This window comes from Perca fluviatilis, chromosome 8, assembly GCF_010015445.1.
Source record: "Perca fluviatilis chromosome 8, GENO_Pfluv_1.0, whole genome shotgun sequence".
Taxonomy (NCBI): domain Eukaryota; kingdom Metazoa; phylum Chordata; class Actinopteri; order Perciformes; family Percidae; genus Perca; species Perca fluviatilis.
In genome coordinates, this window is record NC_053119.1 from 3,111,179 (window position 1) to 3,133,030 (window position 21,852).

At 40.2% G+C, this 21,852-nt stretch overlaps 3 protein-coding genes across 4 annotated transcripts in view; 1 reads left to right on the forward strand and 2 right to left on the reverse strand.

Annotated features, from left to right (window-relative positions):
• calml4b (calmodulin-like 4b) overlaps positions 1-21,852 on the forward strand; it is a 38,583-nt gene that overhangs the window by 10,734 nt on the left and 5,997 nt on the right. The gene's annotated exons all lie outside the window — the stretch shown is intronic.
• Positions 1,128-18,869, reverse strand: LOC120564581 (E3 ubiquitin-protein ligase TRIM21-like). Of its 2 annotated transcripts, XM_039809710.1 has the most exons (3): positions 18,763-18,869; positions 15,773-16,890; positions 1,128-1,942 (listed from the first exon to the last, which is right to left on the reverse strand). In XM_039809710.1, the coding sequence occupies exons 2-3, from the start codon at positions 16,879-16,881 to the stop codon at positions 1,561-1,563; spliced, it is 1,491 nt and encodes a 496-aa protein (XP_039665644.1). In that variant the 5' UTR covers positions 16,882-16,890; positions 18,763-18,869; the 3' UTR covers positions 1,128-1,560. The 2 variants fall into 2 exon arrangements, with proteins under 2 accessions (XP_039665644.1, XP_039665645.1); XM_039809711.1 differs by lacking the exon at positions 1,128-1,942 and having other exon boundaries at positions 14,546-16,890.
• Positions 6,674-11,413, reverse strand: LOC120564582 (E3 ubiquitin-protein ligase TRIM39-like). Its single transcript, XM_039809712.1, has 2 exons — positions 11,295-11,413; positions 6,674-8,335 (listed from the first exon to the last, which is right to left on the reverse strand). Exon 2 carries the CDS (start codon positions 8,324-8,326, stop codon positions 6,839-6,841), a length of 1,488 nt encoding a protein of 495 aa, XP_039665646.1. The 5' UTR covers positions 8,327-8,335; positions 11,295-11,413; the 3' UTR covers positions 6,674-6,838.

Consider the following 21,852-nt stretch of genomic DNA (forward strand, 5'->3'; position numbering starts at 1 on the left):
AACGTTACCGTGAACTGAACGTACCGTATTACTGCCTGATGAACGTTACCGTGAACTCCTTCATCCTGGTGTCTGTGAACGGCACGCTCTCTCAGTTTAACTTCGTCCAATAGGGTGCCAGATTTCTATAGAGCCTTCCAGGCCAAAACCTGGTTAAAACACACTGTAAACAGGCCTTCATATGTAGCGGAAAAAACACCCAATCTGGCAACACCAGCCACCAGTGTCTCACCGCTGCATGCGTCATCAAATCACAAAGCAGTGTGGAGGCTTCGTATGATCATTTAAACGATAAAAAGGTCGGTGAGGATGCGAAAAATCTGACATTTCTGTGCAAACTTTGCCCGCTGGCTTTCAAAAAGAAAATTCGCACTTCAGTCCCATCCACAGCAAACCTGAAACGGCACGCTGAACTGATTGGATATGAAGATGAAATCTGACGCATAGTTTTAGTGTTAAAACTGATAAAATAATTTGCTGTCTGTGGTTCTGTATTGGCTGTGGCAATAATTTTGAAAAATAATAGCTCGCAGCAACATATGGAAAAAAACAACTATGAACTAGTTCATTTTTGGAACTGTGAACTTAGTTCAAAATTTTGAAGTATGAACTATGAACTGAACTAGTTCATTTTAAAATTTGTGAACTGAAATTTGAACTAGTTCATGTAGAAAGTGAACTTTCCCAACACTGGGATGAATACTGTGGGCATATATACCTTAGTGTGATTTTGAATGACTGTAAGTAGCCTACAAGTGAGTGAATATTCTTAAGAAATATGAAATGAAATTTGGGATTGTTGCAACTGAACAAAAATGATGCTGGACCATACAGTCTCTTAAATGCCTTTTTTAAGAGTCCAAAGTTAGCTCACTGTTTGCCTTGATACTTTATTAAGAATGTATATGGTACAAAGTCAGACAGCATACATTTCACATAACATCAAAAAACACAGATGACAGACTAAAATAAATAAGAGATGAAAGAAAAGTATAAACAGAAAAAAATTAAATAAAAAGCATTTTAAATTAAATATTAGATCAACAAATAATTGTTTATAATAATGAAGGGTAGATACACTTATTTTCTTATTATTTATATGTTTTAGAGTATTTAAGTAAAAAAAATAGTGAAGATTCTGTATATGAAATGTACCAAGCAGGAGGATGACATTTATCATAAACTACAATGAATTCACTGCTGTTCAAATCTGTGTGTTGTAGTAAGAAGCAAATGTGAAAAAAATTTCAAGAAAAATCTGATAAGGTAAGATAAGCCTTTATTGTTTCCCTCAAGATAAATTTGTCTTGGGCATTCGAGATAACACAGATGACAGCACACAGCCTGTTTACACACCACATATTAGGATACATGTACAAAACTAACTACAGTTAGCATTCAGTAACACACAGTGATCCACAACACTCAGAGCATACACCAATATATTGCACACTCCCCCTGAGTTAAAAGCCTGAGTATATGTACACCAAACATCACCAGTAAATATACATGTATTACATTAAATGAAAGTGAATCTAAAAAAACAAATGTTTGTTCTACTCAGTGACTGACAGGAGAGATGATCAGAGCGGCAGAGTTTTTACCACCCTCATAAATAGGACCGGGATAAAAGTATGGGTAAAGTTTCTCAGTGAAGGAGAAGCCAGTAAAAGAGTAGATGAGAGCTTCAGCATCAACGTCATAAAAGGAGACTAGACCCTCCTCATAATCCACAAACACCCCCACCTTCTGAGGCCGAGACTTCAGAGACAGACGGACAGCAGGGCCACCAGCAGCGAGGTACTCATTTTCATTCCTCAACCCTATCACCCAGTAGCCATTCTTATGGCTCAGTATAATAAGTCCCTTCCTATTGACCGACTCTCTGGCCACTCCTAAATCCCACGAAGTCTTCCCCTTAACCTGAACCTCGTAATAAAATCTTCCTGAAGAGAAACTCTGCTTTGCTAAGACAATAACACAAGTATCAAATCTCTCTGGATTGTCAAGGAGATTCTTCCTCACATCACCAAGTTTAACTTGTTTTCCATCTTCAGACAGGATGAGGTAGGGATATGCTGTATCAGGATCAAGAGTCACATCCACTTCATACTGCTGGACCCTCTTCAGATCAAACTCAGGGAGCAGGTTCTTCTGTTTCCTGAGTTTCTTCTGCTGAGCCACATAGAGCTGCTCCACCTCAGTGCTTCTCATCTTCGGCTCAGAGATTCCCTTTTTCCGATCTTTGATGAAGCCTTCAGCCAGTTTTTGGTCTGACACCATCCAGGCCATGAAGACAATCATCAGACACACAAGTAAGAACATCCAGGTCTTCAGTTTGGTTACTGAGTAGACGTCACAGGGAACTTCTTTTGGTTTCCGTTTAGCTGACTTTTTGAACTTAGCAGCCATCTTGGATATCAAAGTATTGACCTGCAGCTCAGGTCGTGCTTTGTGTTGAAACCTTTTCTACAGGTGGGACACTGTTGGGATAATTAATATCCCAGTGATCAGTAAAACAGGTTTTACAGAAGTTGTGTCCACATGGTGTGAGGACTGGATCGGTGAACACATCCAGACAGATGGAGCACCGAAACTGATCTTCTGAGGAAAAAAAGTGTGAAAAATCAAAACTGTCATTACATATCTTTTAACTTGTTTCATAAAATCAAATTTTAACAGGCTAAATATCTTTAATTCCACTTAATTATTGAATTTAACACATTCATTACAATTCACTGTGATATATTTAGCCAGTATGTGTCTTTATTATTTGTTTTATTGAAGCGTCTGAGGGAGCCTTTTCTACTGATGAAGACCCAACATTTACTGAGTTTGCTGCTTCACAACAAAAGCTTTTTAAATTACAAAATAATGGGGGACTTTTATTGCGAAGAATGTATAGGAAATGAAACCATTCCAACATTTTACAGCCGCTGCTTTAACCACTCAGGCTCGCCGGCTTCTGAACAGCAATAGCAGACGCTGTGATGTAAGAACAGGAAAGTCTGTAGAAAAATCCAGACTGATCTCATGAAGTGGCGTATGTATGACACGCCAATTCGTATGCTATTATTGGCCTATTATCAAGATGCATACTCGCTTTTTAGCATGTTTATCAATGCTGTTTGGCCTCCATTGACTTACATTACCTTGCGATTGCGTGTGAATTGACGCCGTAGTAGCGAGTAGTATGAAAGGGTGAAAACATTTCCTAAACCCAACCGTAGCCTTGCGATAACACGTAGCCTCGCGATAACACGCCACGTGGCTTTAGAAAGTGCCTTTTATGTTTACGCAAAGTCATGATATCACGTTGAGAAATCCTACACATTCGTAATCCATTGTGTTTCACCTATTCTTTAGAGATGCACCGCCGTGACTCCATGAACGAGTCAACAGTCTGTGGTTAGTTCACGTCTTAAAGATGACCTATTAGGCTTTTCTGTATTTTCTGTATCTATAATGTGTCAGTGTCAGATGTTCATGTTAAACTTGGCCAAAGCTTCAAATAATCAGGTAAACGTATATAGGAAAAATCCCCTAAAACCTCAGATTTCCCACTGTTCTGAATGCTCCGGTTTCAACTTTTTTTTGTACTCTCAGCTCCATATCATGTCATACCGAGCTGGTTTTCTATGATTGGCTATCTGCTACTGGCAGGCCACTGCAGTGTTTACATTGTCTCATGTAGCTACATGCTAAGTCAGGGAAAGTTGTAATCTTGGCTGCCAATGTCGTTAATTTCCCCCCAATTTCAGGTTACGTTACTGCTGAAACGTGTCCGGTTGTGAAATATTTGGTTTAGAAGCCTTTATTGGTGTTTTTTGACATTATAAAGTCTTGCTACATACTCTGTTGCAGCCGGACACTGACTGTACCAAGACACCGATAGCGGAGCACAGATGCGGAGTCTCGGAGATGCGAAAATGCTGACCAATCAGAGCAGACTGGGCTATTTCGGGAGGGTTTTTTAAAGAGACAGGCACTCCAATAGAGCGTCTCAGACAGAGGTTGAATACAGCTGCAGCAGCCTTTGGCAGTATGAACAAAATAAAGTTTTTTTTTTAACATTAAAGCATCTAAACAAGTTCTAGTACAAACACAAAATACAAGTATGAAACTGAAAATGCTATATGATAGGTCTCCTTTAACAGCAGGACAGTCAAGTGTCTGCTATGTGAACTACTAAAGTCAGTTGCAGGTGAAGTGAAGATAACGTTGTCGGTAACGTTAGCGTACCGGTAGTCTCACATTGCCAGGGTTATCTCCACACCACTGACAGATTCTGTGTTTTTAGCTGAGCTAGACCAGAGAATATGCAGTTAAAAAAGATGCTGTTATGTCCTGGTTGTTCTTTGTAAAGTTTGCTTAAATCGATGAAGTGGCGTTTTATGTGGCGTGAACATTGCGGCAGACTCTGTTTAAAGAAAATATCTTTTAAAATGCTACATTGCTTGTAAGAAAATAACATTAGAAACAGGAAGCTTTAAAAGTGACGTATTCATACCCATGACCCATGCACATCAGCACACACCCAACATTAATGTTTCGCCGCTGCCGACTGCTGCCGACTGCTGCCGTCTTGCTTAAAGCTATAGTGCATAGTTTCTGTCGCCCCTATGAGGAATTCTAAGTAATGAAACAACACTGTCCATCTGATGCTAGCCTTCAGCAAAGATCCTCTATACTCAAGATGGCGCATTTCAAGCAGTGCCATTGGTATTAAACAGTTCATACATCCTGTCTCCTGAAGGGGCGTGGCCTTGTTTGAACATGTAGTGAATGAAAAGTTATATTTGAATAATTTATTAATATGTTCTTTTGCTATTTACACAGGTAAAAGACAAATTTAGCATCACAGAGATTAGTTTTGTTAGGGCGTTCAGGAACGTTAGCTGACGTTAGCTTCTCTTTGTTGCCAGATCTCGCGAGAGTTTGGTCCTGAGACAGAAACAGGTCTCAAACTAAGTTCATTTTCTTTTGATGTGTCCGTTTGAAAAATGCCATGTTAGTGTCGGAATGTTCTGGAGATATGTGTTAGCTGTTGTCTTTTCTCATTGGTGACGTAAAAACACATCACCTGAGTGTCTGCCGATGAAAGTTGATGGACGGCACCGTACCGAGAAATACAGAGAGTTTAGTTTTGCTGATAGGCTTAATCAGTTTTGTTTCAACTCATTTGGCTACTGCTTTTACTTTGTTATTGTTCTGGATTCTAGTTTTTTAACTTTGAGCAAATATTCTGCCTCAGTGTACTCACCAGTGTTTGTCAGAGATTCTGTTGTTGTTGAGAAAAAGCTGCTGGATTCAGTTGAATGTTTCTTTCGAGAGAAACAGAGAGACTTGTCTTGACTTCAGCGCTGCTGTTGCTCAGACAAACTCTCCATGCAGTTCAGGAAATGTGACATTCCTCCTGTCAGTGCAGCTCTGTGAGGGAGGCGTTACTGCCTCTTTGAAAAATACCTTAACATAGATTTAAAACAAGATACGCCTTTGTTTCCTCTCCTCTCTTCCTTCTTTCTTCTACAATGGAAGTGTACAGCAGCCAAAATAACAGACAAGTACAAACTGAAAGATTTGCAGAAACATACTGTATCGTTGGGAGTGTGACTATGTTCCCACAGCTCTGTGTTCCCACAGCCCTATGTTCCCACAGCCCTATGTTTCCCACATTTCATTTTTCATAACTTTGTATCAGATGTTATCCCCTAACCCCTAACCCTAAAAAAATTTGCTGGGGGAGGATAGGGCTTAAATTGAAGGGAAATGTAAGAACACAAGACCTCATTTTGAAAATGTCCTAGAACTGTGGGAACATTGGGCTGTGTGAACATAGGGCTGACCTGATATTATTAATGCCTTTATAAGAATTGAAAGTTCTGCTCACTGTTTCCCTTTTTTTAGAACTTTATTAAGAATGTAAATGGTAGAAAATAAACAGATTTCACATATTGTCAAAAAACACAGATGACAGTTATAACAATGAAGGGTGAATACACCTTTCTTATTATTAACATGTTCCAGACGAAAATAAAAACAATCAATCAAAAAACTTTGAGACAGGGTTATGACTTGGCAAATTTAGATTTGTGTATATGAAATTTACCGGACAGGATTATGAGATTAATCGTCAAATATGATGAATTAACATTGCTTTTAAAATACACAATAACATCTGTAAGACTTGATAAAAAAGGAGCTAGTAAAATGCCTGAGTATATGTACAGTACAGGCCAAAAGTTTGGACACACCTTCTCATTCAATGTGTTTCTTTATTTTCATGACTATTTACATTGTAGATTCTCACTGAAGGCATCAAAACTATGAATGAACACATGTGGAATTATGTACTTAACAAAAAAGTGTGAAATAACTGAAAACATGTCTTATATTTTAGATTCCTCAAAGTAGCCACCCTTTGCTTTTTTGATAGCGCTGCAAACCCTTGGTGTTCTCTCAATGAGCTTCATGAGGTAGTCACCTGAAATGGTTTTCACTTCACAGGTGTGCTTTGTCAGGGTTAATTAGTGGAAGTTTTTCCCTTATTAATAAAAAAGCAAAGAGTGGCTACTTTGAAGAATCTAAAATATAAGACATGTTTTCAGTTATTTCACACTTTTTTGTTAAGTACATAATTCCATATGTGTTCATTCATAGTTTTGATGCCTTCAGTGTGAATCTACAATGTAAATAGTCATGAAAATAAAAAGGAAATGCATTGAATGAGAAGGTGTGTCCAAACTTTTGGCCTGTACTGTACATCGAACATCACCAGTAAATACACATTCATTACATTAAATGAAAGTGAATCTAGAAAACCAAATGGTTGTTCTACTCAGTGACTGACAGGAGAGATGATCAGAGGGGCAGAGTTTTTACCACCATAGTTAGGTTCGGGACTGAAGAATGGGTAGAGTTTCTCAGTGAAGGAGCAGCCAGTAAAGGAGTAGATAAGAGCTTCAGCATCAACATCATAAAAGGAGACCAGACCCTCCTCATAATCCACAAACACCCCCACCTTCTGAGGCTGAGACTTCAGAGAGAGAAGGACTGTATGGTCATCAAGAGCGAGGTAGTCATTGTCATTCCTCAACCATATCGCCCAGTAACCATCCTGAGGAGTCGGTAGAGTACTTACCATCCTGTTGACCGACTCTCTGGCCACTCCTAAAGTCCACGCAGTCTTTCCTTTAACCTGAACCTCATAATAAAATCTTCCTGAAAAGAAACTCTGCTTTGCTAAGACAAAAACATAGTTAAAGAATCTCTTTGGATTGTCTGGGAGATTCTTCCTCACATCACTATCATGTACTTGTTTCCCATCATCAGACAGGATGAGATTAGAATGTGCTGTATCAGGATCAAGAGTCACATCCACTGCAGACTGCTGGAACCTCTTCAGCTCGACCCGAAACAGCTTCTTCATCTGTTCACTGAGTGTCTCTTCCAGCTGAGTCACAGCTCTCCTCACAAACCCCTCATATGAAGGTGGACGGACGTTGACTTCTGTCCAGTCCTTGGTGGGTGGAACAGCGTTCATGGAGGTGAAGCTCTGGAGGAGGTGTTGGTGTTCTTCAGACTGTAAGAGCTGCTCCACCTCAGTGCTTCTCTTCTGCAGCTCAGAGATTTCCTGTTCCAGCTCTGTGATGAAGCCTTCAGCTGGTTGCTTTGTCGATCTCTTCTTCTCTTGGATCATCTCGATTAGCTCGGCCAGGCTTCTCTCAACAGAGTCCTTCAGAGCAGTGATGACCTGAACACCTTCTGCTATCTCTCTGTCTGCATCTTCATCACTGATCTCCACTAAATGTTTGATCTCCTGAATCTTCAGTCGTCTTTCCTGTATCACCTGCTGGATTTCAGCCCCTGTCTTCCACAGCTCAGCTTTCTTTGCTTCATATTCTTCGTTCTGAGGACCAACAAGATGTTTCTTTTGGTCTGAAACCATCCAGGTCATGAAGACACACAGCAGACACACAAGGAAGAACATCCAGGTCCTTCTTTTGGTTCTTGAGTATACGTCACAGGGAACTTCTTTTGGTTTGGACACTTGTTGCTCTGAGCTGCTGCTGGCTTTCTGTTGAATTGACTGTCTGAACTTAGCAGCCATCTCAAAGATCAAAGTATTGACCTCTAGCTCAGGTTTCGTGTTGAAAACCTCTCTACAGTTGGGACACTGATAGGGAACATCAATATCCCAGTGTTTAGTGATGCAGGCTTTACAGAAGTTGTGTCCACAAGGTGTGCTGACTGGATCAGTGAACACATCCAGACAGATGGAGCAGAGAAACTGATCTTCAGTCAGCAGACTGCTGGCAGCAGACATATCGACACTCTGAGGTTAAAAAGTGTAAAAGACAAAATTATTATTTTATATCTTTTTAATTAATTAAAGCATTGAAAGTTAATTAGGGTTATACAATATGTTAGTGGTGCAAAACATAGGATTGTTCAATATGTCATTGTATACTGCATAGGTTATGTGGAAATGTGTCATTTGTGCAATATGTAGGCTATTTGGGTTGTGCATTATGTCATTTGTGCAATACGTAGGCTATTTGGGTTGTGCAATATGTTAGTTTTGCAATATGTAGGCTATTTGGGTTGTGCATTATGTCATTTGTGCAATACGTAGGCTATTTGGGTTGTGCAATATGTTAGTTTTGCAATATGTAGGCTATTTGGGTTGTGCATTGTGTCATTTGTGCGATACGTAGGCTAATGAGGTTGTGCAATATGTTAGTTGTGCATTTCGTAGGCTATTGGGGTTGTGCATTATGTCAGTACATCGTGTACATTGTGTCATTTGAGCAATACGTAGGCTATTGGGTTTGGGCAATATGTTAATTGTTATTATATCTAATCTTATCTATCTTATTCATGGTGGCTCCATAGCGCCACCGAATTAGTTTAAGCCTTTGCATTTTTGACGCCCTTAATAAACTTAAACTCATGACAGTTGGCGCCAACATCAAAACCTGTGTGCACTGCGAGACTATACAGCGATTTGGTCTATGCATATAAAAAGGCTCCATAGTGCCCCCTAATGTGTTGAAGGCCTTAATTTGGTCATAGCTGCGCCACTATTCCTGAAATTTAGTACACACATTGCTCTCATCATTTCAAACATATTTACCATTTGCTTTCATTAGCTCTGCCCAACCGGAAGTCGGCCATTTTGAATTGTATGCGGTTTCACGTATTTTATGCTAAATTCCTTCAAACTCCTCCTACGGAGTATATTGGATTTCTTTTAAATTTGGTTACCATCCTCTGACTAACGTGACCCTAAATTGCGAAAGATTAGACGATAGCTCGAACGATGATGTCATAGGTGATGTGACAACATTTAAATGGTATGGAACTCTTTTTAAACTACTCCTAGATGATTCAACAGATCCTTCACAAATTCGATCAGCAGCAGGTCATGATGTTCACAATGCCAAGTTGCAAAGCTTTTGTATTTTCTTGGAACAATGTTGCTGTGGAGAAACGGGCTATTTGCAAATTTCACCATAAGGCTTTTGTAACTTTGCATTACATTATCCAATCTGCCTGAAACTTCACATGCATTTTAAGAGTCCAGGCGACATCTACTCGCCCATATTGAGTCATTGTTATAGTGCCACCTACTGACAACAGGAAGTCAGCTTTATGTGACAAAGATGATCTGATTTACATGACATTTACATGGTGTGGTTTACACAGGATAAACTGCAGCATGACATAATTAGTGTATAATGTCATGTGTGTTCTCTAGCGCCACATAGTGGACAGAGGAAGTGTTTTAAAATTTGTAATATGTCATTTCCAGTGCCACGCACTCCACCCAGGAAATAATGTCTAACTTGTGCTTGCAGTGTCAAATGCTTATGAAATCTACAACTGCATCAATCGGTATCCCGCCAGTCCCCCCAACATGCAGGGAGGGGTGAGGGCCAGTTCATCCCTGTTTGCAGCTTTAATTATTTGTTTTATTGAAGCGACTGAGGCAGCAGAGCAATTAACTGGCAAAAAAGCAAATTTTTGCCTCTTGAGGACAACCATGAAGCAGAATGTTTGCATAAACTCCCATTTAAAGTTACAGACAAGCTAAAATACCTTGGAGTAACTCTGCCAAAATATCCTAAATTAATTTTAAAAGTGAATTTTCACGAAAAGGTGGAAAGACTAAAAGGAGATATTGGCAAGTGGCACGTGCTCCCGCTTTCTATTGTGGGTCATATAAATGCAATCAAGATGATCTCACTGGCAAGATTCCTATACTTCTTTCAAAACCTTTCTATTTTCCTAACAAAGTCATTCTTTAAACTACTAGACTCAATAATCATGATTTTTATCTGGGGTTTTAAAGCTCATAGAATATCAAAAACTAATTTACAAAAACCCAGAGAGAAGGGTGGATTTGGGTTACCATGCTTCCAATATTACTACTGGGGCAGTAAATATTAGAGCTCTTGCCTATTGGAATGAAGGCTACAGCCTGGAAATGAAACAAACACCCCTGCGTAGGTGGCCATTGAAAAGAAAGATGTCAACACCTGGACTGTCTGTAAAGACAAAAGTGAATAAACGAATAGTTCTTAATTGTTTGAAAATATGCCAGCAAATTAAGTGCTGCAAGTTGCCTAGAACCTATATCTATGCTCCAGTGTGTCATAACCATGCATTTTCCCCTTCACTCTCAGATGCAACTTTTTATAGTTGGAGGCTAAAAGACATAGTAGTTTTAAAAGATCTGTATATTGACAAACATTTTGCCAAATTTACTCAGCTAAAAGGTAAGTTTTGACTTCATTATTCAAAAACTAAACTACATAGAATATATCCTACTGTTTCCCCTTTGTGTGATCGATGTAAGTCAGCTGACGGTTCAATTCTGTTTTAATTTAGAGTACCAGTGATGCAACATTAAGTTTCATTGTCTTGAGTAATACGCCCAAGGATTTTTCTTTATTTTTCTTCCTCTTTTTCTTTCCTCTTTTCTTTTCATATTGGCATATTTTTTTTTACTCTTATCTTTGTCCCTTTGTATTATACTACTTGGAAAACACTTAAAACAGTGTGGCTGAGAGTTATTTAAGTTGTAAAACGTCAATTATCTGCCTTTATAAGCAATAAAAGATTAAATCAGACACTTTACTCTGTTTGGACAACTCAAAGGGAAGCTAAGCTGGGCTAGTTAGCTTTTAGCAGACCTACTTTATCGGCTGTTAGTTTGTTTCTTTGTTCTGGATTCTGGTTTTAACTTTGACTAAATATTTAATGAGTGCATTCAGTCTCGCTGTACTCACCAGTGTTAGGAGAGATTCTGCTGCTCAGTTGGATGTTTCCTTAGAGAGAAACAGAGAGACTTGACTCGACTGCAGCTCTTGCCGTCGCTCAGACAGTTTTACTTTCAACTTTCAGGAAATGTGACATTGCAGCTCTCCTCTTTCACTGTTGCTCCAACTCTCAGCGGAGCTCTGTGAGGGAGGCGTTACAGTCTCTTTGGAAAATAACCTTGGCATAGCTTTAAAACAAGCTGATGTTTTAAAGCTGCGTGGAAGGCTTGTATCATGTGGACGTGCCGACAGTGTTGTTGTCATTACTTAGAATTCCTCATGGGGGCAACAGAAACTATGCACTATGGGCGCTATCTTGCACATGGCGCAGCGCAGCGCAAAGCCCGATGCAAGTGTCTTTGCTAGTTTAAGACCGACGCAGTTGTCAGTTTCCCGTCCAGCCCCGCGCGTCGTTCAAATAGCAAATGCACCTGCGCCCGTCTGTGCGTCCATGGGCGTGCTGGTCTTACAGGGAGGTGTGTTCAGGTGCATTCTGGGCGTATTGCTATCTTGAGGCATCGGAAAGTGATCGCGCCTTTGACCAACAAAAATCTGGTCTAAAGTCAATAACGCAGCATTTCATTGTTATTTTAACAGAGCATTAGTAAAATGCTCCTATAGGCTCGTGCACAGCGCGTGCACAATATGCTTGTTACACACACAGGGACGCACAGCAGCACACACACATGCAGAAGATTACAAATAAAAATATTTCAGTACAAATCCTCCATCATAATAGCAATGCTCCAAGTTCCAAATGCGCCTGGCTTTTAAAGGGAATGGGAGATGATCTCTGATTGGTTGATTGCATGTTACGCCCAAAACACACCTATGATTAATGAAGACACTAAGTACAACCCTTTTCAACCACGCGCCTGGCGCACGGACCCTTTTTTCTGCTAGCAAAAGTGGATTTGGATACGCCCTAACTGCACCTGTGCCAGGAGTTTCACGGCGTGCACTTAGATCGTTAAGATAGAGCCCAAAGTCTGTAATAATCATTAGGAAATTGTACTTAAAAGTAAAAGTACTCAATGCAGAAACATCCTCACATTTCCATCCATCCTTTCTCTCTATTTATTGTCAGTTCCACCAAAAAACCTCATACATGTCACTGATAAGTTGCGTCTCTCTTTTGAAACAAGCTATCATATTTGACAAATCCAGAATTCAAATTAATGCATTTTGTATCTGGATTTAAATACCATATATTTACATAAAATGTTTTTTTTTTTGTCTTTCTCGAATAACCCTGGTAATTTTGAAAAAGAAGAGGTGCAATATACAGTACAGGCCAAAGGTTTGGACACACCCTCTCATTCAATGCGTTTTCTTTATTTTCATGACTATTTACATTGTAGATTCTCACTGAAGGCATCAAAACTATGAATGAACACATATGGAATTATGTACTTAACAAAAAAGTGTGAAATAACTGAAAACATGTCTTATATTTTAGATTCCTCAAAGTAGCCACTCTTTGCTTTTTTGATAGCGCTGCAAACCCTTGGTGTTCTCTCAATGAGCTTCATGAGGTAGTCACCTGAAATGGTTTTCACTTCACAGGTGTGCCTTGTCAGGGTTAATTTGTGGAATTGTTTCCCTTATTAATGGGGTTAGGACCATCAGTTGTGTTGTGCAGAAGTCAGGTTGATACACAGCCGACAGCCCTATTGGACAACTGTTAGAATTCATATTATGGCAAGAACCAATCAGCTAAGTAAAGAGAAATGAGTGGCCATCATTACTTTAACAAATGAAGGTCAGGCAGTCCGGAAAATTGCGAAAACTTTGAATGTGTCCCCAAGTGCAGTCGCAAAATCCATCAAGTGCTACAACGAAACTGGCTCACATGAGGACCACCCCAGGAAGGAAAACCAAGAGTCACCTCTGCTGCTGAGGATAAGTTCATCTGAGTCACCAGCCTCAGAAATCGCAAGTTAACAGCAGCTCAGATTAGAGACCAGATGAATGCCACACAGAGTTCTAGCAGCAGACACATCTCTAGAACAACTGTTAAGAGGAGACTGCGCGAATCAGGCATTCATGGTCAAGTAGCTGCTAGGAAACCACTGCTAAGGAGAGGCAACAAGCAGAAGAGATTTGTTTGGGCCAAGAAACACAAGGAATGGACATTAGACCAGTGAAAATCTGTGCTTTGGTCTGATGAGTCCAAATTTGAGATCTTTAGTTCCAACCGCCGTGTCTTTGTGCGACGCAGAAAAGCTGAACGGATGGATTCTACATGCCTGGTTCCCACCGTGAAGCATGGAGGAGGAGGTGTGATGGTGTGGGGGTGCTTTGCTGGTGACACTGTTGGGGATTTATTCAAAATTGAAGGCATAGTGAACCAGCATGGCTACCACAGCGTCCTGCAGCTACATGCTATCCCATCCGGTTTGCGTTTAGTTGGACCATCATTTATTTTTCAACAGGACAATGACCCCAAACACACCTCCAGGCTGTGTAAGGGCTATTTGACCAAGAAGGAGAGTGATGGAGTGCTGCGCCAGATGACCTGGCCTCCACGGTCACTGGACTTGAACCCAATTGAGATGAGGTTTGGGATGAGCTGGACCGCAGAGTGAAGGCAAAAGGGTCAACAAGTGCTAAGCATCTCTGGGAACTCCTTCAAGACTGTTGGAAAACCATTTCAGGTGACTACCTCTTGAAGCTCATCAAGAGAATGCCAAGAGTGTGCAAAGCAGTAATCAGAGCAAACGGTGGCTACTTTGAAGAAACTAAAATATAAGACATGTTTTCAGTTATTTCACACTTTTTTGTTAAGTACATAATTCCATATGTGTTCATTCATAGTTTCGATGCCTTCAGTGAGAATCTACAATGTAAATAGTCATGAAAATAAAGGAAACGCATTGAATGAGAAGGTGTGTCCAAACTTTTGGCCTGTACTGTATATCCATATTTGAACATAATAGAAGGTTTAGGAGGCAGATAAATGGAATTTAAACTTAAAAAAGAGCTAATTTAAGCTTAGGATTGAAAGGATTATCATCATCAACAACTTTATTGGCAGACTCAGGGTCCATTCAGAAGACACAGACGTGACATACAACATACATTAAAAAGAGAAAGATATACAGACATAAATATGTATATGTATATGTGTATATATATATATATATATATATACACATACATATATATATATATATATATATATATATATATATATATATATATACACGTATTGTGCTATGGACCATTTTTTGTGTGTGTCCTGAATAAAGTATATGATGATGACGATGATGATGATGATGATGATGATGATGATGATATACAGAGAAATAAAAACAAAAGAAACAACAACACTGCATTTCTATAAAATACACTTACACCAGTGTTTCCATAGTGATGATTGGTAAACCTAGGATTTGCCAGCAGCATAACAATACTGTTCTGGGAGATGTTCAGGTGACAAATGAATTTGTAGATAAGACTCCTCAATAATGTCTGGAAAGTGCTGACCCCTGAATTACAAAACAGGTCAGTTGCACTACAGCACCTGGGTTTGTTGAGCAGTATCCTCATACAGTCATTATAAGCAACCTTAAGCTTCTGCATGCTTGCCTTTTTAAATTTAGTCCATAAGGGAGCAAGTGTCTTTGTTAATTATTTTCAATGAACATATTGTAGCTGAAATCAAGTTATTTCAATACAAAGGCTGAAGACTTTAAAATTGAAGTCCTGTCTGTCGCTGCTGTTCAAATCAGTGTGTTTTAGTAAGAAGCAAATAGGCTTATGTTATTCTCATCATTGTTTTCTCCCTTTGGAGAAATTTGTCTTGGGCATTTGAGATAACACAGGTGACAGCACACAGCCTGTTTACACACCGCATATTAGAATACATGTACAAATAAACTACAGTTGACATTCAGTAACACACACCGATCCATATACTGAGAACATACACACCAAGGATATTGCATGATACCCTGCAGTATACACCAATATAATGCACACTCCTCCTGAGTAAAAAGCCTCAGTACATCACCAGTAAATACACATCCATTACATTAAATGAAAGAAAATCCAATGGTTGTTCTACTCAGTGACTGACAGGAGAGATGATCAGAGGGGCATAGTTTTTACCACCATAGTGAGGTTCGGGACTGAAGAATGGGTAGAGTTTCTCAGTGAAGGAGCAGCCAGTAAAGGAGTAGATAAGCGCTTCAGCATCAACATCATAAAAGGAGACCAGACCCTCCTCATAATCCACAAACACCCCCACCTTCTGAGGCCGAGACTTCAGAGAGAGAAGGACATCAGGGCCAGCTAGAGCTTTGTACTCATTGTCATTCCTCAACCATATCGTCCAGTAACCATCCTGAGGAGTTGGTAGAGTTTGTCCCTTCCTGTTGACCGACTCTCTGGCCACTCCTAAAGTCCACGCAGTCTTCCCTTTAACCTGAACCTCGTAATAAAATCTTCCTGAAGAGAAACTCTGCTTTGCTAAGACAAAAACATAGTTAAAGAATCTCTTTAGATTGTCTGGGAGATTCCTCCACATATCACTAGCATGAACTTGTTTTCCATCATTAGACAGGATGAGTCTATGATTTGCTGTATCAGGATCAAGAGTCACATCCACTGCAGACTGCTGGACCCTCTTCAGCTCGACCCGAACCAGCTTCTTCATCTGTTCACTGAGCGTCTCTTCCAGCTGAGTCACAGCTCTCCTCACAAACCCCTCATATGAAGGTGGATGGATGTTGACTTCTGTCCAGTCCTTGGAGGGTGGAACATCATTCAGGGAGGTGAAGCTCTGGAGAAGATGGAGGTGGTCTTCAGACTGTGAGAGCTGCTCCACCTCAGTGCTTCTCTTCTGCAGCTCAGAGATTTCCTGTTCCAGCTCTGTGATGAAGCCTTCAGCTGGTTGCTTTGTCATTTTCTGCTTCTCTTTGATTGTCTCGATGAGCTCGGCCTGGCTTCTTTCAACAGACTCCTTCAGAGCAGTGAAGATCTGAACACCTTCTGCTATCTCTCTATCAGCATCTTCATCACTGAGCTCCACTGAGTGTTTGATCTCCTGAATCTTCAGTCGTCTCTTCTGTATCATCTGCATAATTTCGGCCCCTGTCTTCCACAGCTCAGCCTTCTTTGCTTCATATTCTTCCTTCTCAGGACCAACAAGATGTTTCTTTTGGTCTGAAACCATCCAGGCCATGAAGACACACAGCAGACACAGCAGGAAGAACATCCAGGTCCTTCTTTTGGATCCTAAGTAGACATGGGGAACTTCTTTTTGTTTGGACACTTGTTGCTCTGAGCTGCTGCTGCTGGCTTCCTGTTGAGCTGACTGTCTGAACTGAGCAGCCATCTCTGAGATCAAAGTATTGACCTGCAGCTCAGGTTTTATGTTAAAAACCTCTTTACAGTTGGGACACTGACAAGGAACATTAGTATTCCAGTGTTTAGTGATGCAAATTTTACAGAAGTTGTGTCCACAAGGTGTGCTGACTGGATCAGTGAACACATCCAGACAGATGGAGCAGAGAAACTGATCTTCAGTCAGCAGACTGCTGGGAGCAGACATATCGGCACTCTGAGGATAAAAAGTGCAAAACACAAAAGTGTTATTATACATCTTTTTAATTAATTAAAGCATTGAAAGTGCCAAGAACCTTTGGTTTTTGAAATGATTATTATTTTTCTGCTGCACAATCTCATTTCTGAGCTTTGGATGCTGGAAAACTCACAAATATTGGCACACATGTTCTTTTGATGATCACAAAAGTTGGTGGGAACATTGTTCTCATCTTTAGAAACATATATGATGTTTAAAATGTTTTTTTTAGCCTAACAGGAAGTCAGCCATCTTGGATTTTGTGGTTAAATTTAAATTTTAGGGACACATTTGAGGACTTTAGGATCCACAAAAACTCTCAAAATGTTGCCGCCATGTTCAAACACGTAATTATTTCAATTGATATCACATTTGGACTTAGGCAAGGTATGTCCATTAAGCTTATCAACACTAACATGTAGACTGGCTGGGTTGTGCATGTCATCGCGCAATAAGTAGGTTATTGGGGTTATGCAATATGTTAGTGGTGCAAAGCCCGACGCAAGTGTCTTTGCTAGTTTAAGACCGACGCAGTTGTCAGTTTCCCGTCCTGCGCCCATCTTTGGCCCATGGGCGTGCTGGTCTTACAGGGAGGTGTGTTCAGGTGCATTCTGGGCGTGCTGGTCTTACAGGGAGGTGTGTTCAGGTGCATTCTGGGTGTGCTGGTCTTACAGGGAGGTGTGTTCATGTGCATTCTGTGCGTGCTGGTCTTACAGGGAGGTGTGTTCAGGTGCATTCTGGGCGTGCTGGTCTTACAGGGAGGTGTGTTCAGGTGCATTCTGGGAGTATTGCTATCTTGAGGCAGCGGGAAGTGATCGCATCATTGACCAACAAAAACCTGGTCTAAAGTCAATAACGCAGCATTTCATTGTTATTTTAACAGAGCATTAGTAAAATGCTCCTAGGCTCGTGCACAGCGTGCACACACTATGCTTGTTACACACACAGGGACGCACAGCAGCACACACACATGCAGAAGATTACAAATAAAAATATTTCAGTACAAATCCTCCATCATAATAGCAATGCACCAAGGTCCAATCACGCCTGGCTTTTAAAGGGAATGGGAGATGATCTCTGATCGGTTTATTTCATGTTACACCCAAAACACACCTCTGATTAATGAAGACACTAAGGACAACCCTTTAGAACCAGGCGCCCGGCGCACGGACCCTTTTTTCCACCGTCAAACTTGCAAAAGTGGATTTGGACACACCCTAAACACACCTGCACCAGGAGCTTCACGCTGTGCACTAAGATCGTTAAAATAGGGCCCTCAAAGTTTTGGACCAGAAGTCTAACAGTTCACATCACTGTATTATCCTAAATAACAATAAACTGCTGAGCTGGGAAGATGTAATCAAATACAAAAACATCTGTCTGGTCTACAAAATTATGCATAACACCGCTCCTCCTCCTTTTAACTCATTCATAATCCAGGCCAAGCTGGATAGCTGTTTATTTGGTGAGTTTGGCGATGGAGATTTCGGGGCTGTTTCATGTTAAACAAAAAGGATTTTACAAAAAAAGTGGTTACATAACCTTTGAAACGAGCTTGAACTTGCACGTGAGTCATACTTAAAACTAATAGCACTACACCCCTGCTTACAAAGGCAGACAGCAGACAGTGGGGGCTGAGAGTATTTTTTAAGTTATAAAATGTAAATTATCTGCCTTTATAAGCAATACAAGATTGAATCAGACACTGCACTCTATTTGGACAACTCAAAGGGAAGCTAAGCTGGGCTAGTTAGCTTTTAGCAGACCTACTTTATCAGCTCGGGTGGATTCTGGTTTTAACTTTGACTAAATACAGTATTTAGTGAGTGCATTCTGTCTCCCTGTACTCACCAGTGTTAGGAGAGATTCTGCTGCTCAGTTGGGTGTTTCCTAAGAGAGAAACAGAGAGACTTGTCTCGACTGCAGCTCTGCTGTGCTCAGACTAAGTTTCACTTTCATTCAGGAAATGACGTTGCAGCTCTCCTCTTTTTTTTCCTTAACCTTTATTTATTCAGGGAAGGTTCACTGAAAGGAAGCACACATTCTGGAAGCTGCTGGCCACTGAGCAGCTGCACTGGAGCGGTTGGGGTTAATGCTCATGTTGTCCTTGGGTCAAATCTTTTTCAAAGTTTCTATGTCAAAAATATGGGTTTCGTTCAACCAAATTGCCCAAAAATAACTCGGATGGTTCCATACACAAAACAGGCTGTGATTATATTTAAACATAGGTTTCTCTGATCTTAACTATTAGTCAAAATAAATCATAATTTCAGTTCTTTTTAATCGAATTAGGTATTATTTAATATGAATGAGGTTTATTGACTATGAATTCCATAAATAAGTGCTAAACTAGTGGTAGTTATTTGGAATGAAGTTGGCTAAGAAGATGTAACACAGAATTGGTGATCATTTATTATGGTGATCATTTATTCTTAATGCTTTAAGATCAGGCAAAACAGACAGAGGACAACACAAGGGTTAAGGACCTTGCTCAAGGGCACCACAGTGTTGATAATGAGGGGAGGGACAAGCGCTGCTCTTTCACTTTTCCCCACCCAGATTTGATCCTGTCGGTCTGGGGACTGTCCAACTGTCAGCGGAGCTCTGTGAGTAAGGCGTTACAGTCTCTTTGAAAATGACCTTGGCAAAGCTTTAAGACAAGATGAGTTTTTGTTTCCTCTTCTTTCTTCTACATTGGAAGTGTCCAGTGGCCAAAAGAACAGACAAGTACAAATAGACAAAACAACAAAAGTACAGGTACAGTGAAATATAGCCAAGAAAAGGGTTACCGAGAGGCTACAGTCCTTTCAGAGGCCGTTGCAGTTGAGTTTAGCCGACAAAAAGTGAGCGTCATGGGGTGACAACAGTTAAGATTAGACAAAAGATTGTGTTTTGGGTTACTACTCCCCTGGAAAAAAACACCCATTTCCTGTGTAAAAGTCCTACGTTTTCTCCTTAACGTCTTCTGGGAAACGAACTCCACTTCCCCGCTTTAAATCCCAGTGTTTTAGGACCCACTCATTTGTCCATCCCACAGTTTAACCCTTAAAGGGCCCTATTTTAATGATCTAAGCGCATGGCATGAAACGCCTGGCGCAGGTGCGTTTCGGGTGTGTCCAAATCCATTTTTGCTTTATGCTTTGCCCTGTTTATTTTTAGTGTTGCATGCTATTTTTAGGGAAATTTGGTTGAAAGAAACCTATATTTCTGATATAAAAACTTAAACTGATCAAATTTGACCCAAGGACAACACAAGCGTTGGACCTCCGCGGGAGGTTGTTGTTTACATAATCCTGCACAAATAGATCTACAATAAAATCCATAACAGCTGGAACTTTCATTCTTTTTGCAGCAGAGAGCTAAAAGGCTTCTGTCTTACGCATACCGAGTGACACCATTCTATTGCAGATAAAACTTCCAAAACGCCTTTCTTCTCTGCTCATTAAATGAGCATATCTCAAAAACAACAAAAAAGTACAGACTTCAAATAACTTCTGGAGTGTTGAGAAATATTTTGTTCATGTTTCTACGTTTAGAAATCTTTTGGATCAATGTGTTTGATGAAAACATTGGGTTGTACTGACAATGGTGTGTTTATGAAGCTAGTATCTATTTTCAGTTTGAATACATTTGAACACAGCGAAGTGAAGGCAGGTGGTCATTCTGTGAAAGCAAAGCGCTGCATTAAAATGTCGTCCACGTCTCGGCGTTACAGCGGGTGTCATCACCTCGCAGGGTGATTACATGACCTGACACTAATGATTCTTGTCGGACAGAATTACAAATAAAGCAAATGCAAATCACACATGACGCACACTGTGAGCACAGCGCTGCTCTGCTGCAGTATTTCATGTTGACTGATCACGGCTCCTCTCTGATCATATTTCAGCTCTTTGCCATCATCATCATCTTTATCACCTTTGTCATCATTCGCGTCTCTGCACACGCTGTCTTCATCTGTTGTCACTGTGGGATCACAGCAGGAGCTTCAATCGGAAGTATTGGGAGCAGAAAAGCAACAATAGACTGCAAAACCTTTTGCCAAAAACGGCACAGTCCTCTAAATGTGTCCATGTTAAAGGATAAGGCTGGGGGATTTTTAATATTTCACTTATCTTCAACAAATCTCATTTGCAAACCCAAACCAACGTGTTTTTTTTTACCATTGTTTGACTTATTGTCTGGGGCTCTCATAGCTATACGTATGAATGCTTCATTAGTACAGCCTGTGCACAGTAAACGTTTTTTACAACATCCCCAGATGTCACTGTAGTGTGTACTTATGTATATATATTTCTACATTATGAATCTAGTCTTTACAATCCTTTTTATACTCCTTGATTCACCTGGGTCTTTCACCTCACACTTGCATTGGTTGTGAGCCTTGAGCTTTATAACCGTTTAAAAAAACTGTCTGATAAATGCTAAAATTAGCACGTCACGTTATGTTAGCACTAACCTCAAACCTCTAGTTAAACTTCCAACTTTAAACTTGCATTAAAGAAAATGTAGTTTGCAGCCAGAAATCACAGGAATGTTAAACGACAATTAACTATAGTATCGTGTATATCTATAGTCAAACAGAAAAATATTTTATAGGCCTTCATAAAATACAGCGTGTCACCTCGAGGTTTTCTTCCTGATTAGTTAATCAAGATTTCCCTCGACAGCAGCAATGCTGTTTTATTGTGTTCTTAATCCGTCTGTTTGTTTAAAGGTCGCTGATATTTGACTTTCTCTTGTGTTATCTTTGTAGAATCCGAAATTGTGTACGTAGCAGTTGTAATTAACAGCTCAGTTTCCAGTTAATTTAACATGTTTAAAGTGTCACCAGCTGCTCTTTACATACTGTTTTACTGCTTCGCTGTTTGAACAACTTATTTCATATTCATTCTCTCCACTAACTGAGGCTACATTTTTGAAAGTCAGAGCTAAGCTTCA

Excerpts from the sequence above, each read along its gene's own strand:
- LOC120564581 (XM_039809710.1), bottom strand. The coding sequence starts at position 16,881 with ATGTCTGCTCCCAGCAGTCTGCTGACTGAAGATCAGTTTCTCTGCTCC. Across the intron at positions 1,943-15,772 it reads CAGAGTTTCTCTTCAGGAAG|ATTTTATTACGAGGTTCAGG; the intron begins ATTTTATTACGA and ends CTCTTCAGGAAG.
- LOC120564582 (XM_039809712.1), bottom strand. The coding sequence starts at position 8,326 with ATGTCTGCTGCCAGCAGTCTGCTGACTGAAGATCAGTTTCTCTGCTCC.